This window comes from Bufo bufo, chromosome 3 (genome assembly GCF_905171765.1).
Source record: "Bufo bufo chromosome 3, aBufBuf1.1, whole genome shotgun sequence".
Classification (NCBI taxonomy): Eukaryota; Metazoa; Chordata; class Amphibia; order Anura; family Bufonidae; genus Bufo; species Bufo bufo.
Genome location: NC_053391.1, coordinates 272583321 through 272607114, shown reverse-complemented (window position 1 = coordinate 272607114; position 23794 = coordinate 272583321). Strand labels below are relative to the sequence as shown.

Genomic DNA, 23794 nt, shown 5'->3' with positions numbered 1-23794 from the left:
GGTCATATTGGTCTGAAGACCCAATACATTACATGCCCATGTTCTCTGCTGCAATGTCTAGGGCACGTTTTGAGGTCATCATGTGCTTTATGCATTTCGCTGACAATAACACCTGTCATCCAAGAGGCCACCCTGCTTATGACCGGCTCCACAAAATTCGGCCCCTCATAGACCATTTGTCATCCAGATTTGCAGATGCGTATACACCTAATCAAAACATCTGCATAGATGAGTCCCTAGTACATTTTACCGGGCGCCTTGGCATAAAACAGTACATCCCCAGCAAGCGCGCCCGGTATGGGGTCAAACTGTATAAGCTCTGTGAAAGGGCCACAGGCTTTACATATCGTTTTAGGGTCTATGAGGGAAAAGACTCAAAACTGGAGCCGGTCGGGTTTCCTGACTACCTGGGGAGCAGTGGCAAGATTGTCTGGGACTTGGTGTCACCCTTACTCCACAAGGGGTACCACTTATACGTGGACAATTTTTACTCAAGCGTGGCCCTCTTTCGGCACTTACATCTAGTCGGAATTCAATGCTGTGGCACCGCGCGACCTAGTCGCCGGGGCTTCCCCCAACGGCTCGTTAGTACCCGACTTGCACGGGGGGAGAGGGCTGCCTTGTGTGACCAAGAACTGCTCGTGGTGAAGTGGAGGGACAAGAGGGACGTTTACCTTCTGTCCACCATTCACGCAGACACGACTGTCCAAATTGAACGGGCAACTGGAGTCATTGTGAAACCCCTCTCTGTCCACGACTATAACCTTCACATGGGAGGGGTGGACTTCAATGACCAGATGTTGGCTCCCTATTTAGTTTCCCGACGCACCAGACGCTGGTATAAGAAGGTGTCTGTTTATTTAATTCAATTGGCGATGTATAATAGTTTTGTTCTCTACAGTAAGGCTGGGAAAACAGGATCCTTCCTAAAATTCCAGGAAGAGATCATTTCCGAAATCCTGTATCCAGGAGGGTCCGTGCCCCGAGGCCCTGATGAAGTGAGCCGGCTACATGGCAGACACTTCCCGTCTGTCTATCCTGGTACCCCAACTCAACGTTCCCCAAGAAAAAGATGTTGTGTCTGTAGCAGGGGTGGAATAAGGCGTGACACCACCTTTTTTTGTCCTGACTGTCCTTACCAGCCTGCCCTATGCATAGGGGAGTGTTTCCGCAAGTTCCACACTCAGGTACACTATTAGCATAGGGATTGCGTACACAGGACAGGCACACAGGGGTCTTAGGGCCCTTTCACACAGAGCTGCCACAAACCTCTCCTTTCACCTGGGACAAAGTGCATAATGTACTTCGCCACATCTCTGGGCGATTTGCGCTTTGCACATTGTCCCAAGGAGAGGTTTGTCCTATAAAGGTTAAAAAATAAAAAAATAAAAATAAAATCACCGGTAAGCAAAAGTTATTGTTCTGTTTCAAAAGTTTAAAAGTTAATGTTCTCTAAAGTTAATGTTAATAAATTTATTGCGTTGCGGCCTGTTTTTTATTTTTTTATTATTTTTTATTTTTTTTTACCTTCTAGGTGGACCAAGCGATCAAGCAGCTGCAGCACTGATGTGCATTCTGACAGAAGCATTGCGCTGCTGTCAGATTACACAAAAGTCGGTGTATGCGGCGCTACAAGACGAGATTTCTCCTCTGCAGTAAAAGATACGTTTGCCGAGGCATATGAGCTGAGGAGGCGGCGGTGTTCATATGCTTTGGCAAACACTTTGTATATATAAAAAAAATATAAAAAATCCCGGCAATGATTTATTCATCCACATCGATTGATGTGAATGGAGAAATCTGGTTTGCCAGGGCATACGAGCTAAGTGGGTATGGATGTTGGGCGGAGCTCCTATGTCCTGGCAGACGCCTTTCCCCTCCTTTTTTTTTTGGCAGAGATTTTTTCATCCACATTGATCGATGCGAATGAAGAAATCTGTGCCGTTCATTTTTTCTTTCAGCCCAGAGGCTGAACGAAAAAAAAATATCTCATTACCCGTATGCTCAATATAAGGAGAATAGCAGAAACTCCTAATGCTGGCCATACATGTAATGACTGCGGAGACCCTCAAATGCCAGGGCAGTACAAACACCCCACAAATGACCCCATTTTGGAAAGAAGACACCCCAAGGTATTCGCTGAGGGGCATATTGAGTCCATGAAAGATTGAAATTTTTGTCCCAAGTTAGTGGAAAGGGAGACTTTGTGAGAAAAAACAAAAAAAATCAATTTCCGCTAACTTGTGCCAAAAATAAATAAATTCTATGAACTTGCCATGCCCCTCATTGAATACCTTGGGGTGTCTTCTTTCCAAAATGGGGTCACATGTGGTTAATTATACTGCCCTGGCATTTTAGGGGCCCTAAAGCGTGCGAAGAAGTCTGGGATCCAAATGTCTAAAAATGCCCTCCTAAAAGGAATGTGGGCCCCTTTGCGCATCTAGGCTGCAAAAAAGTGTCACACATGTGGTATTGCCGTACTCAGGAGAAGTTGGGGAATGTGTTTTGGGGTGTCATTTTACATATACCCATGCTGGGTGAGATAAATATCTTGGTCAAATGCCAACTTTGTATAAAAAAATGGGAAAAGTTGTCTTTTGCCAAGATATTTATCTCACCCAACATGGGTATATGTAAAAAGACACCCCAAAACACATTGCCCAACTTCTCCTGAGTACGGCGATACCTCATGTGTGACACTTTTTTGCAGCCAAGAAGGGCAAATGGGCCCACATTCTAAAGAGCACCTTTCGGATTTCACAGGCCATTTTTTACAGATTTTGATTTCAAACTACTTTGCACGCAGTAGGGCCCCTAAAATGTCAGGGCAGTATAACTACCCCACAAGTGACCCCATTTTGGAAAGAAGACACCCCAAGGTATTCCGTGGTGAGTTCCTAGAATTTTTTATTTTTTGTCACAAGTTAGCGGAAAATGATGTTTTTTTTTTTTGTTTTTTTTTTCTTACAAAGTCTCATATTCCACTAACTTGTGACAAAAAATAAAAGTTTCCATGAACTCACTATGCCCATCATGAAATAACTTGGGGTGTCTTCTTTCCAAAATGGGGTCACTTGTGGGGTAGTTATACTGCCCTGGCATTTTAGGGGCCCAAATTCGTGCGAAGTAGTTTGAAATCAAAATGTGTAAAAAATGGCCTGTGTAATCCGAAAGGTGCTCTTTGGAATGTGGGCTCCTTTGCCCACCTAGGCTGCAAAAAAGTGTCACACATGTGGTATCGCCGTACTCAGGAGAAGTTGGGCAATGTCTTTTGGGGTGTCTTTTTACATATACCCATGCTGGGTGAGATAAATATCTCGGCAAAAGACAACTTTTCCCATTTTTTTATACAAAGTTGGCATTTGACCAAGATATTTATCTCACCCAGCATGGGTATATGTAAAATAACACCCAAAACACATTCCCCACTTCTCCTGAGTACGGCGATACCACATGTGTGACACTTTTTTGCAGCCTAGGTGGGCAAAGGGGCCCACATTCCAAAGAGCACCTTTCGGATTTCACCGGCCATTTTTTACACATTTTGATTTCAAACTACTTTGCACGCATTTGGGCCCCTAAAATGCCAGGGCAGTATAATTACCCCACAAGTGACCCCATTTTGGAAAGAAGACACCCCAAGGTATTTCATGATGGGCATAGTGAGTTCATGGAAGTTTGTATTTTTTGTCACAAGTTAGTGGAATATGAGACTTTGTAAGCAAAAAAAAATAAAAAATTCATAATTTTCCGCTAACTTGTGACAAAAAATAAAAAGTTCTATGAACTCACTATGCCCATCAGCGAATACCTTAGGGTGTCTACTTTCCGAAATGGGGTCATTTGTGGGGTGTTTCTACTGTCTGGCCATTGTAGAACCTCAGGAAACATGACAGGTGCTCAGAAAGTCAGAGCTGCTTCAAAAAGCGGAAATTCACATTTTTGTACCATAGTTTGTAAACGCTATAACTTTTACCCAAACCATTTTTTTTTTTACCCAAACATTTTTTTTTTTATCAAAGACATGTAGAACAATAAATTTTGAGAAAAATGTATATATGGATGTCGTTTTTTTTTGCAAAATTTTACAACTGAAAGTGAAAAATGTCATTTTTTTGCAAACAAATCGTTAAATTTAGATTAATAACAAAAAAAGTTAAAATTTCAGCAGCAATGAAATACCACCAAATGAAAGCTCTATTAGTGAGAAGAAAAGGAGGTAAAATTCATTTGGGTGGTAAGTTGCATGACCGAGCAATAAACCGTTAAAGTTGTGGAGTGCCGATTTGGAAAAAAGGGCCTGGTCACTAGGGGCGTATAAACCTGTGGTCCTTAAAGGGGTATTCCCATTTCATTAATTGCTGTTAATCAGTTTCCCCAAGTGTCCTTGAATAATCTTCTAAATAACTTCTATTACCTAACTTGCACCGTTCTCCTGAAAAATGCCTTCATCTGCGCCTGTGTTGTCTACCCGTATCCCCTGGTTACGGCCACATACTTGCGGGGCTTGTATGTGCCGCGCCTGCGCACAATGTCCTACCTTCTCCCCAGCCGGCCGCTCGAGAACGCGCACGCATGCCTCCCCAGCTTGTAAAACAGCCGTGTCCTGCTTGCTGGAAATAGTGACGGGGAGAGAAACGGTCTGCCTGCAGATGCTAGAGGAGGAAGGAGGGCCCTGGAAGACGACAGTGGCAGAGGTTAGTGATTGATATGATGCCCTATTAGTCCCGGACCGACTCCCTCTGGGCGCCGGAGCACACGGCGTCCTCGGTTGCTATGACGCCGTGTGCTCCCTCCTGCCGCCGGAATACAGTGATACACTCTTAGATCATAGCAGTGTATTACTGTTTTCCGGCAGCAGGAGGGAGCGCACGGCGTCATAGCAACCGAGGACGCCGTGTGCTCCGGCGCCCAGAAGGAGTCCATGCGGCAATCCACAGATGCCCCCCCCCCACAAGTGCCATCCACAGATGCCCCCAGCCCATAAGTGCCATCCACAGATGCCCCCAGCCCATAAGTGCCATCCACAGATGCCCCCAGCCCATAAGTGCCATCCACAGATGCCCCCAGCCCATAAGTGCCATCCACAGATGCCCCCCCACCTAAAGTGCCTTCCACAGATGCCCCCCCACCTAAAGTGCCATCCACAGATGCCCCCCCCATAAGTGCCATCCACAGATGCTCCCCCCCCCCATAAGTGCCATCCACAGATGCTCCCCCCCATAAGAGCCATCCACAAATGCCCCCCCCCATAAGTGCCATCCACAAATGCCCCCCCCATAAGTGCCATTCACAGATGCCCCCCCATAAGTGCCATTCACAGATGCCCCCCCCATAAGTGCCATCCACAGATGCCCCCCCCATAAGTGCCATCCACAGATGCTCCCCCCCATTAGAGCCATCCGCAAATGGGCCTCCCCCCATAAGTGCCATTCACAGATGCCCCCCCCCCCCCCCCATAAGTGCCATTCACAGATGCCCCCCCATAAGTGCCATCCACAGATGCACCCCCCCCCCCCCCCCCCCAAAAGCTGGGTAATAGGTCAGTGATAATATATGAGACCGGGAAAGCTGGGTAATAAGTCAGTGATAATATCAGACACCGGGAAAGCTGGGTAATAAGTCAGTGATAATATCAGACACCGGGAAAGCTGGGAAATAAGTCAGTGATAATATCAGACACCGGGAAAGCTGGGTAATAAGTCAGTGATAATATCAGACACCGGGAAAGCTGGGTAATAAGTCAGTGATAATATCAGACACCGGGAAAGCTGGGTAATACGTCAGTGATAATATCTGATACCGGGAAAGCTGGGTAATAAGTCAGTGATAATATCTGATAGCGGGAAAGCTGGGTAATAAGTCAGTGATAATATCAGACACAGGGAAAGCTGGGTAATAAGTCAGTGATAATATCAGACACTGGGAAAGCTGGGTAATAAGTCAGTGATAATATCAGACACCGGGAAAGCTGGGTAATAAGTCAGTGATAATATCTGAGACCGGGAAAGCTGGGTAATAAGTCAGTGATAATATCTGATACCGGGAAAGCTGGGTAATAAGTCAGTAATAATATCTGATACCGGGAAAGCTGGGTAATAAGTCAGTGATAATATCAGACACCGGGAAAGCTGGGTAATAAGTCAGTGATAATATCAGACACCGGGAAAGCTGGGTAATAAGTCAGTGATAATATCTGAGATCGGGAAAGCTGGGTAATAAGTCAGTGATAATATCTGAGACCGGGAAAGCTGGGTAATAAGTCAGTGATAATATCTGAGACCGGGAAAGCTGGGTAATAAGTCAGTGATAATATCTGAGACCGGGAAAGCTGGGTAATAAGTCAGTGATAATATCTGAGACCGGGAAAGCTGGGTAATAAGTCAGTGATAATATCTGAGACCGGGAAAGCTGGGTAATAAGTCAATGATAATATCTGAGACCGGGAAAGCTTGGTAATAAGTCAGTGATAATATCGTACATCGGGAATGCTGGGTAATAAGTCAGTGAATATATCTATCTATATCTAGCACAGATCATATGGCTACTAGCTAACATGCATTTGGGCTGTAGTGATTTATTGTTTTTGCTGCACAGAACGAGAGCAACGGAGCGGGGCGCAGCATAGCGTAGTGCAACTTGACTTAGGGGGAAGTTGAAGGCAGATAAAGGGTTAAGGTTTATGTTGGGTTAGGGGTTGGGTTAGGAATTTTGCGGGCATTATATATGCCTGGGGGAGGAGTCACCTCTTACCGGCGTGCAGGGATTTGTCACGGTTCCCGCCCACCCTCCCTATTATTAAGTGAGGGGAGCATTCTTATGGGCAGGATAACGGAGGGTCCTGGAAGGCAATTCAAGGCTTAATAGGTGCATGACAAGTTGGAGCGTGCATCGCATGAGGATCGGTAAGCTGGTGGTTGGGGCCCCTGTTTGGCAAAATGGGCCCACAGGGGTAGACGGAATTACAATTGGCGAATTCGTGCCCTTGGGTCGGTGACCGCGGCCAAGGGTAAGGTGGTATGAAAATGGAGGGAAGAGTGAGGAGAATGGCTTGCCTTGTTGCCTTCTAGGATCCTATTAGTCTTTCAAAGTTTGGAATGTTGTTATTTATTTTGATATAGTAACATAGTAACATAGTACATAAGGCCGAAAAAAGACATTTGTCCATCCAGTTCGGCCTGTCATCCTACAAGTTGATCCAGAGGAAGGCAAAAAAAAACCCTGTGAGGTAGAAGCCAATTTTCCTCACTTTAGGGGAATAAAAAATTCCTTCCCGACTCCAATCAGGCAATCAGAATAACTCCCTGGATCAACGACCCCTCTCTAGTAGCTATAGCCTGTAATATTATTACACTCCAGAAATCCATCCAGGCCCCTCTTGAATTCCTTTATTGTACTCACCATCACCACCTCCTCAGGCAGAGAGTTCCATAGTCTCACTGCTCTTACCGTAAAGAACCCTTTTCTATGTTTGTGTACAAACCTTCTTTCCTCCAAACGCAGAGGATGTCCCCTCGTCACAGTCACAGTCCTGGGGATAAATAGATGATGGGATAGATCTCTGTACTGCCCCCTGATATATTTATACATAGTAATTAGATCTCCCCTCAGTCGTCTTTTTTCTAACGTGAATAACCCTAATTTTGATAATCTTTCAGGGTACTGTAGTTGCCCCATTCCAGTTATTACTTTAGTTGCCCTCCTCTGGACCCTCTCCAGCTCTGCTATGTCTGCCTTGTTTACAGGAGCCCAGAACTGTACACAGTACTCCATGTGTGGTCTGACCAGTGATTTGTAAAGTAGTAGGAATATGTTCTCATCACGGGCATCTATGCCCCTTTTGATGCAACCCATTATCTTATTGGCCTTGGCAGCCGCTGCCTGACACTGTTTTTTGCAGCTTAGTTTGCTGTTTATTAAAATTCCTAGATCCTTTTCCATGTCAGTGTTACCGAGTGTTTTACCATTTAGTATGTACGGGTGACTTGCATTATTCCTTCCCATGTGCATAACTTTACATTTCTCAGTGTTAAACCTCATCTGCCACTTATCTGCCCAAGCCTCCAATCTATCCAGATCCCTCTGTAGTAGTATACTGTCCTCTTCAGTGTTAATTACTTTACACAGTTTAGTGTCATCTGCGAAAATTGATATTTTACTATGCAAGCCTTCTACAAGATCATTAATAAATATATTGAAGAGAATAGGGCCCAATACTGACCCCTGAGGTACTCCACTAGTGACTGTGACCCAATCTGAGTATGTACCGTTAATAACCACCCTCTGTTTTCTATCATTGAGCCAGTTACTTACCCACTTACAGACGTTTTCTCCGAGTCCGAGCATTCTCATTTTATATACTAACCTTTTATGAGGTACAGTGTCAAATGCTTTGGAGAAGTCCAGATACACGACATCCATTGATTTGCCGCTGTCAAGTCTAGTACTTACCTCCTCATAGAAACTGATTAAATTAGTTTGACATGACCGATCCCTCACGAAGCCATGCTGATATGGCGTTATTTGCTTATTTCCCATAAGATGCTCTAACATAGCATCTCTCAGAAAACCTTCAAACAGTTTACCCCACAACAGATGTTAAACTTACCGGCCTATAGTTTCCAGGCTCTGTTTTTGGACCCTTTTTGAATATTGGCACCACATTTGCCATGCGCCAATCCTGTGGGACATTCCCTGTTAGTACAGAGTCCGCAAATATCAGAAATAAGGGTCTGGCTATGACATTACTTAATTCCCTTAGGATACGGGGGTGTATGCCATCCGGTCCTGGCGATTTGTCTATTTTGATTTTTTTAAGTCGCTGTTGTACTTCTTCCTGGGTCAGACAGGACACTTTTAATGGCGAATTTATTTCAGCATTCAGCATTTCATCTGACAGTTTATTTTCCTCAGTGAATACATTGGAGAAAAAAATATTTAACAGCTTTGCTTTCTCCTCGTCGCTCTCTGCGACTCCCCCCTCATTACTCTTTAAAGGGCCGACACCTTCAGATTTATACTTTTTAACATTTATATAATTGAAGAACATTTTAGGGTTAGTTTTACTCTGTTTGGCAATTAATCTCTCGGTCTCTAGTTTGGCCGCTTTTATTTGTTTTTTACATGTTCTGTTTTTTTCCTTATAGTTTTTCAGTGCTTCCGTGCTACCCTCCTGTTTTAGGGTTTTATATGCTTTCTTTTTGTCATTTATTGCTTTCTTTACAGTTCTGTTTATCCACATTGGTTTCTTTTTGTTCCTTAACCTTTTATTCCCATACGGTATGTACCTCTCACAATGAGATTTTAGGATGTTTTTAAAGATATCCCATTTTTTGGCTGTATTTTTATTTTTGAGGACTTTGTCCCAGTTAGTTAGGCCTATGGCCTCTCTTAGTTGGCTAAATTTAGCTTTTTTGAAGTTTGGTATTTTTGTTTCTCCCTGTAGAAACGCTCTTTTGAATGATAATTGGAAGGTTATTACTTTATGGTCACTATTTCCCAGGTGTCCCCCAACCTGCACGTCTGTTGTTCTGTCAGGTCTATTGGTTAATATTAAGTCCAGTATGGCCGTCCCTCTAGTCGGGTCCTGAACCAGTTGGGAGAGATAATGGTCTTTGGTTATTGCCAAGAATCTGTTTCCTTTATGAGATATACAAGTTTCAGTTTCCCAGTCTATATCTGGGTAGTTGAAGTCCCCCATAATAACCACCTCATTATGATTTGCCGCCTTGTCTATCTCGTTTAGTAGTAGATTTTCTGTGGACTCTGGTATATTAGGTGGTTTATAGTAGACTCCTATTAGTAATTTATTGTTGTTTTTAGCTCCATGTATCTCTACCCACAGTGACTCCACATGTTCATGTCCCTCACTTATATCTTCACGGAGTGTGGGCTTTAGACAAGATTTTACATAAAGGCAGACCCCTCCACCTCTCCGGTTTTGACGATCCTTTCTGAACAGACTGTAACCTTGTACATTAACTGCCCAGTCATAGCTATCATCCAGCCATGTCTCAGTTATTCCCACTATGTCATAGTCCTCCTCACACATCACTAATTCCAGTTCACCAGTTTTATTAGTCAGACTTCTGGCATTAGTATACATACATATGAGAGGTTTATGTATATTTTTTACCCTACACCTTTCCTTCTGAACTGTTCTTGTCCCTCCTTCCATTTCTCCCCCAGTCCCACTACCTTGCCCCCGGTCTCTATCTGCACTATCTTCCCCTTCTATAGTGTAATTACCCTCCCCCCCAGTCCCTAGTTTAAACACTCCTCCAACCTTCTAGCCATCTTCTTCCCCAACACAGCTGCTCCTTCCCCATTGAGGTGCAGCCCGTCCCTACGATAGAGGCTGTAGCCGACAGCGAAGTCGGCCCAGTTCTCCAGGAACCCAAACCCCTCCATCCTACACCAGTTCTTGAGCCACTTGTTAATTTCCCTAATCTCCCGCTGCCTTTCTTGTGTGGCCCGTGGTACCGGTAGTATTTCGGAAAATACTACCTTTGAGGTCCTTGCCCTAAGCTTTTGCCCTAAATCCCTGAAATCATTTTTAAGGACTCTCCACCTACCCCTAACTTTGTCATTGGTTCCGATATGGACCATGACCGCTGGATCTTCTCCAGCCCCTCCCAGTAATCTGTCAACCCGATCCGCGATATGTCGAACTCTAGCGCCAGGAAGACAGCACACTGTTCGGCGATCACGGTCTTTGTGACAGATTTCCCTATCTGTTCCCCTAATAATTGAGTCTCCCACTACCAGCACCTGTCTGGCCTGCCCTGCTCTCCTGGTCCCCTGCTTACCGGAGCTGACATTCCCCTGACTGGCAGAGGAAGTGTCCGGCTGCGGCAGTGCCGTCCCTGGACTGACATCCCCCTCATCTGCCAAACGTGCAAACTTGTTGGGGTGTGTCAGATCAGGGCTAGCCTCCCTGGCACTCTTCCCTCTACCCCGCTTTCTAAATGTTACCCAGCTAGCTACCTCACTTTCCTCAGCCTCCTCTCTGTCACCCTCTCCCTCATCTACCCCAAAGAGTGCTTGCTCGGTGAGAAGCAAACTTTTTTGCAAATTGTCAATGCCTCTCAGTGTTGCAACTTGCCCATTTAGAGACTCGATTAGCGATTCCAAACGGGTAATTTGCTCACATCTTGAACAAAGAAATTCACCCTGGAACGGCTGTTCCAGGACTGCATACATCATGCAAGATGTGCACTGGACTGCGTTGTCAATTGTGCAACACATACTAAATGGGGATTACACCACAAAAGAAAAAAATACAATACAATGTAGTAATAATATACAGGCTAATTGCAGTCCCCCTCTGAAGTCCCTGAATCTAAAGTCCCTGAATCTAAAGTCACACACTTACACAACCACACTTAATCAACCACGCGTCGCGGTCAAACTCGCGTTATATATCTGCTTATATTAATATAAATGCAGCTCACTGCACCAGCCTGGTTTGCTTCCCCTCTGGAATCAAAAAGGCTGTGCTGTTCTTACTGCTGAGTTTTTAAAGTCTCCTAATTAGACAGCCACACCCTAATTAAACAGCCACACCCTAATTGCTCACCTGTGCAACCCCTGGAGAAAGAAAAAAAAAAGTGTTATCACAGCACAAAATACAGTCAAACACAGCCACTCATCAATGTCCACAAATTATTTAGCTCTCAGATACTCCCTCACTTAATCTTAAGTCACACACTTAATCAACCACACTTAATCAACCACGCGTCGCGGTCAAACACGCGTTATATATCTGCTTATATTAATATAAATGCAGCTCACTGCACCAGCCTGGTTTGCTTCCCCTCTGGAATATGTTTTTTGATATGTTTTCCTGTGTTTTATTATTCGGTGAATTATGTAAATGTTTAATAAATTGGGCCGAGTAGGCCTCTTTATCGAAGTAGGTATTCATGTGTATTATTGGGGAAGGGTAGTTAGTTGGGAAGGTTTAGTGGATGACTGAAATTATCTTCCATCCTATTAAGTCATGGGTTTGTTAGGCTACTTTCACACTTGCGGCAGGACGGATGCTGTTCACCATGTTGGATCCGTCCTGCGGCTATTTCGCCGTGCCGCCGCTCCGTCCCCATTGACTATAATGGGGACCGGGGCGGAGCTCCGGCGCAGCACGGCGCAGCACGGCGGTGCACGGCGAAAGCCGCCGGACTAAAAAGCCTGACATGCAGTAATTTTAGTCCGGCGGCTTTTTGCCGTGCTACGCCGGAGCTCCGCCCCCCGTCCCGATTATAGTCAATGGGGACGGAGCGGCGGCACGGCGAAATAGCCGCAGGATGGATCCGACATGGTGAACAGCATCCGTCCTGCTGCAAGTGTGAAAGTAGACGGTTTTATGTGTAAAAGTGTATTAGAATGCATGACAGCCACAAGTTACTACTACATTAGTTCACTAACATTGGTCAGTGGTCACTGAGTGATTCCCCAGCAGGGGGATGGGCTTTATATACTCTGCAGGCTCCAGAAAGATGACTCATCCACATGAACGAGCACGCAAGGACTGAGCTCTCAGGGTGAGTCATGAGGAGGCGTGGCCGGCCTTCACTCAACTGCCTGAGCCAAACCAGGAAGTTATCAGGACATCTACTGCTGGTAAGATTGAAAAGGCAAAGTGGGACAACCCCTTTAAGTGGTTAAAGAACCAGTATCACAGTAGTACACTTTCTCTGTGGTAAACTCCAATGCAAATTGGTCCTATGCTGCCATCTACTGACCAAACAAATACTGCAGGCATTTTACATTAAATTTTAACACAGTTTACCAGGATAATGAAACTTAGAGACATTACATGATTGTTTCTTACATATCCCCCCCCCCCCCACTTTAAGATTGGCAGTCCCTGCCAATGACTGCATATCCAGAGGCTGTACTCTTATACGTAGAGTGGTAATGGCAAGCCAAATAAACTAATCCTGCGCATACCGAACAGGGGGAGTGCCAGCATTTTGTCTAGTGGTGCGTCTGAGAACCACTGGTATACTCTGGGGTGCTGTAGCCATAGGCTGAGAAGGACCAGCAGACTCCGCACCAGAGGGGGCACAGGCTGGGGGCACAGTAGTCACAGGTGGAACATCCTCAGGAGTGGGGATTGGCCAACAATCATCTTCATCATCGTAAGCCCATTCCACACCACCAGTCTCTGACTGTGGGAGCTTGTTGACATTATCAGTTCCATCACAATTTGCTTCTTCAGATTGACACAGGCACAACATATTTCTGTGAAGTACTCGGACACAATCAGTTCCTTCCTTCTGGACTTTGTACACTGGCCATTTGCATACTTGCAGGCAACTACACGATACGGCACAGCCTCCCACCTGCTTTCCAATTTTCCTTGAGGCTTCTTGACACATATCAGCACCAGGTCACCTGGCTGCAATGGTGCCCTTTGCACTGGGGTCTTATCAGGATGAGAATTTTCTTGCAGACGCTGCCACACCAATCGATGAACTGTCTCAAGTCTCTGCCGGTGTGCCCGCACCCAGGAGGCTGGATCTCTTGGAGGGAACCCATCCACATAATTTAACTGTAACTCTCCGACACTTCGCCCAGACCGTCCAAAGAGGAGAGTATAAGGAGAATACCCTGTTGTAGAATGGACCTGATTGTTATAGGCCCACACCATCTCAGACAAGAACTGAGGCCACTGTAACTTCTTGTCCTCCTCCAAAGTCTGCACCATCTGTAGCAGAGTTCTATTGAATCGTTCGCAGGCTCCGTTTCCTTGGGGATGGTATGGAGTCGTGTGCGACTTCTTTATCCCGTAGATACGTTGAACCTCTTTCATTACATGTCCCTCAAAGCAAGCCCCTTGGTCAGAGTGGATGCGTTGTGGACACCCGTACACTCGGATGAAATCTTGGCATAGGGCTCAGGGCTGCCGACTCAGCGTTCTGGTCCTTGGTGGCGGTCACCACCGCAAATTTGGTGAAGCGGTCCACCATTACGAGGCAGTACTGGTGCCCACTGTTGGATGGGCCCACCATTAGGTAGTCTATCATGACGATCTCCAAAGATTCCTGGGTCACTATGGTTTGCAGGGGAGCTCTTTGTTCTATCGCCTTATGGATCTCACAAGTTCGACATCTATGACATACTTCTTCGACCATTTGACGGAGGCCTGGGCAGTAAATCAGTCGCTGTAGCCAACGAAAGGTCTTCTCATGACCAAAATGTCCATTCTTATTATGAGCCTCAAGAGCCAATGATTGAGCCAGTTCACTAGGCACTACGATTTGGTAACGAATGTCGATTTCAGAAGGTAGATATACCTTTCGGGATAACACTCCATTTTTCATCTCTAACTTTTCCCACTGACTCAGGACTGATAGCATTTCACGTGTCAGTCGTTCTCTTTCCTCTTTACAGGGCTTCTTCCCTTTCTCAACACACTTGATAATTTTCGCCAGCCCCTCATGGGCCTGCTGTATTTGCACCCATTCCTGTCGTGAGGGGCCAAAGAAAGGAGCCGTTTCGGTCCCTTCCACTGCACACTGCATAGCAATGACCAAGGCTTGTGAAAATCTGCTGAAGTCAGGCACCTCCACATGCTCTAACTCATGATCCACATCTCCGCTGGGGAACTGGGTAGTTACCCTAGAAAGTCCATCGGCATTTTGGCTCTCTGTCTTGGACCGATACTTAATGCAGTAATTGAACTTAGACATTCAGGCTATCCACCTCTGCTCCAAAGCCCCAAGCTTGGCATTTTCCAGATGAGCTAATGGGTTGCTGTCAGTCAGTACTAAGACTTCAGCTCCGGTCAAATACTCAGAGAATTTCTCAGTCATGGCCCATACCAGTGCCAACAGTTCTAACTTAAATTAACTATAATTGTCAGGGTTTCTTTCAGAATCTCGCAAAGATCGGCTGGCATACGCTATGACACGCTCTTGGCCATCCTGGAACTGAGAGAGCACCGCTCCGAGACCATACAGGCTTGCATCCGTATATAGCTGGAAGGGCAAGTGGTAATCAGCATACGCCAAGATTGGGGCCGTTGTAAGAGCATCCTTCAATGCCTGGAAGGCGTGTTCCTGTTCAGGGCCCCATTTCACGGACCGGTTCTTTGGACCCCCGGAGGTGCCTCGTAGGAGAGCATTAAGTGGTGCTGCTACCCTAGCAAAGTCCTTAATAAACCGTTGATAGTAGCCGGCTACTCCCAGGAACGCTCTCACCTCTCGCAGGGTAGTCGGTGTCGGCCAATCTTGAACAGCCGCTATCTTGTCCCTCGACGGCCTTACCCCTTCTCCCGATACACGATGACCCAAGTAATCAATTTCAGATTGGAACAACCGACATTTACTGGGTTTCAGTTTGAGCCCATGTTCCTGCAATCGTTGAAATACTTGTCCCAACTGGTGGAGATGGTCCTCAAAGGTTGCAGAGTACACTATAATGTCGTCCAAGTAGATGAGAGTGAACTCAAAGTTGAAGTCACCAAGACATTTCTCCATCAATCGTTGAAACGTTCCAGGTGCATTTGTCAACCCAAAGAGCATCCGGTTAAATTCGTATAGTCCCATGGGCAAGATAAAGGCTGTCTTTTCCTTATCTTTCTCGGCCATTGGCACCTGCCAATACCCACTAGCCAGGTCTAGTGATAAGAAGTACCGGGCTCTTCCTAGTGCCGAAAGGGACTCCTCAATCCGAGGTAAGGGGTAGGAATCTCGTACGGTGCAGGTATTCAACTTTCGATAGTCTACGCAAAACCGAATGGAGCCATCTTTCTTCCTTACTAGTACCACTGGGGCTGCCCAGGGACTTTGGCTTTCTTGAATGATCCCACTCTGCAGCATCTGGGTCAACAGTTCTTACATCTGTGGAGGAATTTGTCGGTAGCGCTCTCTGATTGGAGGGGTGTCTCCTGTGGGAATCTCATGGTAGATCCATGTTGTACATCCAAAATCTTCAGCATGACGTGCAAAGGTTGTGCGGTTTTCCCATAACAGTTCATCTACCTTCCGGATCTGTTCCAGAGAACACGAAGAAGTCTCTATCTTCATCTGTTCTCGAATTGCACCACCATTCCATTTAGGGGTGGGGTTCTCGCCTTCCCCCATAGACACGGTTACGGTTCATTCACCTCGTTCAGCCGGCATCAACTGCATCGGGGTCGCTTTCCTCACTTCCTCCGGAGTCACATAGAGGTTAGTCAGCAGCCTTCCTGGGGCTAGGTCTACACTCTGATCCTGGGTGTTCACACATCGGAGGGGTACTCTCCCATTGCGGACTACTGCCAAGGAACGGGCTACTAGCGGATCAACACTTCTTCCGGCTGTCGGCAGTGGTTCTATCAACACAGCTATGTCCTCTAGTTTCCTACAGGTGTCTACAGGCATGGACACAATCATCTCCCGTCTGGGTGGCAAAGTAACTTTTGTATGCAGAGGGACCGAAATTTGAGCAAGAGGACACTGTGCATCTGAACTTTTCTGTAAGCCACATGTTCGGACCAGCCTCTGGAAGGCCGTTTGAATAGGCCGATGGCTAGTGGTTTCTCTCCAATAACTGTGACCTTTCTTTTCAAAGAGAATCTGATCCAATTCTTTTAACACATTCATCCCCAAGATGACAGGGACCTTTACTTCATGTGACTCCTGTACATGAAGTAAATGTCCCTGTCATCTTGGGGATGAATGTGTTAAAAGAATTGGATCAGATTCTCTTTGAAAAGAAAGGCCTTTCTTGCCTAGATCTTGGCCACATAATCTGACATTCATCCAGGCCACTCCCACCACCGGTACTGGTAACTGATTAGCTGCAACCACTGTATGAATGTATGGGGATTATATTTCACATGTTGTTGAAAGTACCGTTCGTAACAGTCTCTACTCAGGGTCGTTACTTGGGAACCCGTGTCAATCATCCCGGTAACCGGAATACCTTCCAATTCCATCTGTATGATGGGACTTGCAGCGATCAGGTCCTCTTCAGGGCATTGTCCCCTCATAGTCTCCTTCTCAGTTTCCCCTACTGCCCGCCCTACTGCAGCAGGGGATTTCAGTTTAACGCCGGTATCTCATAAGCTTGTCGCTGCTCTGGACATCTAGCAGCAATGTGGCCCACGCGTCCACACTCCCAGCAGCGTATTTCCCGTCGCTCTGGCCATCGGTTTGGGCCCCTTCGGTAAGCCCCATCAGTCTCTCCTAAGAGTTGCACTACATTATTGGGACCCCTTCGGTAGGTCCTATCCTCATCCCCCCAGCGGGGTTGTGGGTGATTCTGACCTTCTTAGTGTGAACGGCCCACCCCTTCGTCTCTAGTTTTCTGGAGGCCTGCAATTCTCATAGAATTCTCATTACAATTGGTTTGTAGGTGTTCCATTTGCTCTTTAACTGTCCCTTTTTCCACTGTTTCTGGGTCAGAGCTAGCCCCCTGCGACAATGTAACTCCAACTGCGGTCTGAGGCTTCTGAACCCATACTATTGGCACGTGAGATGGCCTCTACCTGTACGTCATGAAATTTAGCATCAGTCGTATAAAGTCCTGCATAGCAACAGTCAAACTGCCATCACGGATCCCCAGAATAAACTGGTCACGGAGTGTCCGATCAGGGTTACAGAAGGCTGGTGAGCCCCCTCTTTCCTTCCCTTCAATATTTTGGAGCAGTTCTTGTAGGGCATTTGCATACTGAGGGAGACTTTCATTCTCCTTTTGTACCCTCTGGAAGAACCGTGCCTGCAGGGACCCCAGCAATGCGGTTTCTCCATAAATAGTTTTTGTCACAGTAAAACTATTTGCACCCTCAAAGTGGCCGGTATGTTGTGTAAATCAAATGGTACAAATCCCCAATATCTATTTTAATACCAGAATGTAATGCAACAACTACTTTGGCAAGGCACTGTATATTACACTAATATAGAGCAGCTCAAGCAAAACCGAACCCTATTTGCCTTGTGTGGTTTTTACAGGCTAATTCTAATGAGGCTTTATTCATCAAAACAATTTCACAGTAAAACTGTCGTTGTTGCCCACAGTTGACAATTAGAGCTCAGTTTTCATTTTACTACAGCCGTTTAAGAAATGAATGAGTTATTTTTTCATTATCCTGTGCAAACCACCCAAGAAATAGGATTTTGTTTTCAATTGCATATCCTGTGTTAGGGTCACTCAGTTTTCTTAAAACTTTTGATATAACAGAGTTCTGAGTTTCAAAAGAAAGTCTATAGTCTCAATGATGTCCACTCCAGTGAGGAGAGAGAGTATGATATGTAAGCACTCTCTGCTCATTCTAGCGACTGGTGGGGGTCTCAGCACTCTCACTGATCAAAACCATTGATATTTCTCTTCGACAAATATATCAAAAGTTATATGTAAACTCAGTGGCCCTTTAATATTAAGAGTTTGTTTTTCCTTCTCATTTGGCAGATGATTTGGCACTTGTTCTGATCAAATGTCCAGATCCGTGAGGGTCTAACTCTCAGCAACCCACAATCAGCTGTTTGAAGAGAAGGCTGCGCTTGTAAAAGCGGACAACCCTTTGCTACACTATTAATGCGTTCCTGTGAGCTTGACAAGTACAGTGCCAGTTAGCCCCATTCACTTCTATAGAGCTGAGGTTCGCCTAGGCCACGTGACCAATGAATGTGTCATCACTGGCCTAGAAAAAGCTGAGAGAAGGCCGCAGCACTACTGCGAGTGCCGCTGTCTTCTCAAACAACTGATCCGCGGGGGTCCCAGGAGTCAGACCCCCACCGATCAGATACTGATGACCTCAGAAAACAACAAAATTTTGCCCGTTACCCATGCATAATTACATTCTAGTTCTCAAAGAAGCCATCAGAAGGATATATCTCAAAATCACATCTTAGGGTTATTAATCATACGCATTTCTCCCTCAAGGAAAAGAATGGTCAAAAACTAAATGATGCAGACTTACTAATCCTCGTACTGAATGACAGATTTAGTGCTTGGTTAGACACGTATGCCCAACATTATACTACTTATAGGTTGGCTTAATTTGAGGCAGAATTGTATTCCCACATTGTTACACAGTTTGGGAACTAAGGGGGGATTTATCAAACTGGTATAAAGTAGAACTGGCTTAGTTGCCCATAGCAACCAATCAGATTCCACCTTTCATTTTCCAATGGAGCTGTGAAAAATAAAAAGGTGGAATCTGATTGGTTGCTATAGGCAACTAAGCCAGTTCCACTTTACACCAGTTTGATAAATCTTCCCGTAAATGTTGCATATTAAGCCATGCACCCTTTACTATGAACCCACACCCATTTCCATTATGGTAAACATAACACTTCCGGCAGCTACTCCCGAATAGCTAATCGGTGTGGGTGCATAGTGTTAGACCCATACCTGTCTTTTACTGATGGCCTATCCTGTGAATACGCCATCAGTAACTCAGGATTTGGCTATTCCAAAACATCAGAAATCTTTTTCAACTATCCTTATTTGATTTAATTGTGCAGAGGTTTGTGATATTAGCATGTAGATTGACTTTGCATAGTCTTCATGATTAAGACCAAGAGTAAATCTAGGTAAATTTGCAAATGCCAGTAAAGAAACAGCAAAGGGAAGCACAGAGCAGAGGAGATGTCTTACCTGACAAACCACCCACATCCATTTTTTTCAAATTTTTGGCTTCTAGAATGCAGACAGTCAGTTTTCCAGCAGTTGGAACATAACGTAGGGAAATGCAAATATCTCCAAGTTTCTCGGGCTGGAGGTACAAAAAAGTGAAAGAAAATTATTTCAGAGCAGAGGCAACATTTTAGTAGCTACAGTGCCAGTGAAAATGATGGAAGCACATATAGAAAACTGTTAAAACATATCAGAATATATTTTATATTTTAGATTCTTGGAAATCCCTCAGTCAGCTTCAGGAGGCAGTCACTTGGAATGGTTTCAAATAACAGGTATTCCTTGTCCAGAGTTCATTTGTGGACTTTCTTGACCATTAGTTGTGTTGTGCAGAGGCAGGATTAGTACACAGTTTACTACAAAGTTTAGCCCTATTCTACTATTAATTCACATTATGGCAAAAACCACTCTTTACTTATCCATAAAGAAAAATGACAACTCATCATTATTTTAAGACATTAAGGTATACTTAAGCGCAGTCATGAAAACCAAACGCTATGAGGAAACTGGCTCTAATGAGGACTCCCTCAGGAAATTAAAGACTAAAGCTGTATTTACATGGGCCGACTGAGCGGCCGATTGTCGGGGAGGAAGCGTTTACATGCAGCGATCTCTTTCACCATATGAGGACGAAGGATCTCTATTGCGATCCCTCATCCTCATACAGAATCATGGTCTGCTGCCCAGAAGCCATGATCAGTGGTGCCTGCATGAATGACAGGATCTCCCGATGAACGAGCGTTTCACTCATTCATTGGGTGATCAGTGGCATATTTACATGGCCAGATTGTTGGGAACAACTATTCACAGGAACGGTCGTTTCCTGATAATCTGCCCAATTCTTGAGCAGTATAAATGCACCTTAAAGGGGTTGTCTTACTTCTGCAAATACCCTTTATTACGTAGAGGAAGTTAAGCAAGTTACTTACTAATGTATTGCTATTATCCATATTGCTTCCTTTATGGCTGGATTCATTTTTCCATCACATTATACACTGCTTGTTTCCACTGTTATGACCACCCTGTAATCAAGCAGTGTAGGTCGTTCTTACACATCACAGGAAAAAAAGTGTCGGCCTCTCTGGTGGCCAGGACCATGGAACTGCACATAGGCTAGTGCTTTTTCCCATAGTGTGCAAGCATGAGCACTACTTAAGGATTGCAGGGTGGCTGTAACCATGAAAATGAGCAGTGTATAATGAAATGTAAAAATGAATCCAGCCAGCAAAGTAAGCAATATGGATACTAACAATACATCATTAAGTGCCTTGTATTAACTTCCTATGCATAATAAATGCCATTTGCCAAAGTGAGACAACCATTTAAGAGTTACTTCTAATGCTCAAAAACCACACATTAACAGCATGTCAAATAAGAGCCCACAGAAATGCTTTACATTGACCAAGTATCAGACACATCTCGATATCAACTGCTCAGAGGAGACTATAAGATACAGGCCTTTATGGCTGAATTACTGCAAAGAAGACACTACTTAGGAACCACAAAATGAAGAGAATTGCTTGGGCCAAGAAACATGAAGAATGCACATTAGACCAGTAGAAATCTGTACTTTGGTATCATGAGTAAAATTTTAGATTTTTATTCTAACTGCCATGTCTTTGTGAGTTGCAAAAAAGGGAAGTGGATGGCTTCTATATGTATGGTTCCCACAGTGAAGCATGGAGGAGAAGCTATGATGGTGTGGGAGTGTTTTGCAGGTTTACACTGTTGCTGATTTACTCAAAATTCAAGGCACACTTAACCAGCATGGCTAAAACAGCATTCTACAGCAATAAGGCATCCTATCTGGTTTGCACTTAGTAGGGCCATCATTTGTTTTTCAATGGGACAATGACCCCAAACGCACCTTCAGGCTATGTAAGGGATATTTGACAAAGAAGAAGAGTGATGGAGTACTGCATCAGATGACATGGCCTTCACAATTACTCGACCTTAACGCAACAGAGATGATTTGGGATGAGTTGGACCGCAGAGTGAAAGAAAGGCAGCCAACAAGTTATCAGCTCCTCGGGGACTCCTTCAGGATTGTTGGAAAACCATTGCAGAATCCAGATGACTTCTTCATGAAGCTGAGAGAATGACAAAAATGTGCAAAGCTGCCAAAGTGTTAAACATATTTGGTTTAACACTTTTTTTCTTTACTACTTATTTCCATATGTGTTTCTTCATCATTTTCATGTCTTCAGTATGAATCTACAATGTAGAAAATACCAAAAAAAAAAAAAAAACTAGAAAAAACATGGAATGAAAAGGCATCCAAACTTTTGAATGGTACAATACTTCTATGCTTTATTATTACAGCTCATGTCATCACTCATAAGTAATTTTTTTCATATATATACAAAGTAAAATCACATTCTATCATAGTCCATTGTATTGAAGATTGTTAACCCATGGGGTCACAGACAATTTAAATTTTTTCGTTTTGTCTTCTACTCCTCCCAAGAGACAAAATGTTTTTTCATCCCTTTGGTTCACATAGCTGTATTTTTAGTGGCACCAATTAATTTACTATATTGTGTATTGGAAAATAGCATAGAAAATTTTGTGTAAAATTGAAAAAAAATAAAAATAAAATAAAATTCTGCCATGGTTTTTTGGGTTTTGCCTTTATAAATTTCACTGTCCTCTTAAGTGAAATTTTATAGTTTTGACATTTTTGGATGTACCACTACCAAATGTTTATTTTTTTTATTGTTTACTTCTATATGTAAAATCGGTAAAGAGAGTGATTTGAAAATGAAATACTTTTTTATATTTTTTAACTTTTAATCTTTAGTCCCCCTATAGAACTAGAACATGTGAATGTACTATCATACTGTCACAGGCAGGGCTTAAAGGGGTTGTCCAAGTTATAGGAAAAAAATGACACTCTGCAAATCTGATAGTCAGGAATATACACATTAGTATAAGTGAGGTCTAACAAAAGAAAAATGCTATTTACACACGTACCTAGTACTGTTTTGGCTCTGTACTACTTTGTTTACATGCAGTTGCAGAGCTGTGGGGCGTGTAACGACATTCTGTGATGTTCTTCTCATGAGTATTTGTGGGTGTCAGCTAAGGCTACTTTCACACTTGCGTTCGGGGTTCCGCTTGTAAGTTCTGTTTGAAGGCTCTCACAAGCGGCCCCGAACGGATCCTTACAGCCCCAATGCATTCTGAGTGGACGCTGATCCGCTCAGAATGCATCAGTTTGGCACCGTTTGGTCTCCGTTCCGCTCAGCAGGCGGACACCTGAACGCAGCTTGCAGCGTTTTGGTGTCCGCCTGGCTGTGCGGAGCCAAACGGATCCGTCCAGACTTACAATGCAAGTCAATGGGGACGGATCCGTTTGACGTTGACACAATATGGTGCAATTGCAAACGGATCCGTCCCCCATTGACTTTCAATGTAAAGTCAGGAGTCCCTATTAATATACCATCAGATCGGAGTTTTCTCCAATCTGATGGTATATTTTAACTTGAAGCGTCCCCATCACCATGGGAACGCCTCTATGTTAGAATATACCATCGGATTTGAGTTAGATCGTGAAACTCAGATCCGACAGTATATTCTAACACAGAGGCGTTCCCATGGTGATGGGAACGCTTCAAGTTAGAATATACTAAAAGAACGGCCCCCCCTCCCTCCCCTGTATTTAACTCATTGGTGGCCAGTGCGGCCGGCCCCCTCTCCCCCTTCCTAATTAAAATGACCGACCCCCCATCATTGGTGGCAGCGGAGAGTTCCCAGTTTAATCGCTGGGACTCCGATCGGTAACCATGGCAACCAGGACGCTACTGCAGTCCTGGCTGCCATGGTTACTTAGCAATTTTAGAAGCATTATACTTACCTGCGATGTCTGTGACCGTGCCGGGCGCTCCTCCCACTGGTAAGTGAAAGGTCTGTGCGGCGCATTGCTTATAGTACAGCACTGGCCACTAATGAGTTAAATACAAGGGAGGGAAGGGGGCCGGCCGCACTGGCCACCAATGAGTTAAATACGAGGGAGGGAGGGGGGGCCGGCCGCACTGGCCACCAATGAGTTAAATACAGGGGAGGGAGGGGGGCCGGCCGCACTGGCCACCAATGAGTTAAATACAGGGGGGGGGTCTGCCCCCTGCTGCCTGGCAGCAGCTGCCAGGCAGCAGGGGGCAATCAT

The 23794-nt window shown here is 44.8% G+C and overlaps 1 protein-coding gene across 1 annotated transcript in view; it reads right to left on the bottom strand.

The window, feature by feature from the left end:
- Nucleotides 1–23794, bottom strand: part of LOC120995132 (synaptotagmin-2-like) — a 619044-nt gene that overhangs the window by 208428 nt on the left and 386822 nt on the right. The window contains 1 exon segment of the mRNA XM_040424147.1: nt 19591–19708. Coding sequence (XP_040280081.1) covers nt 19591–19708 — 118 coding nt within the window.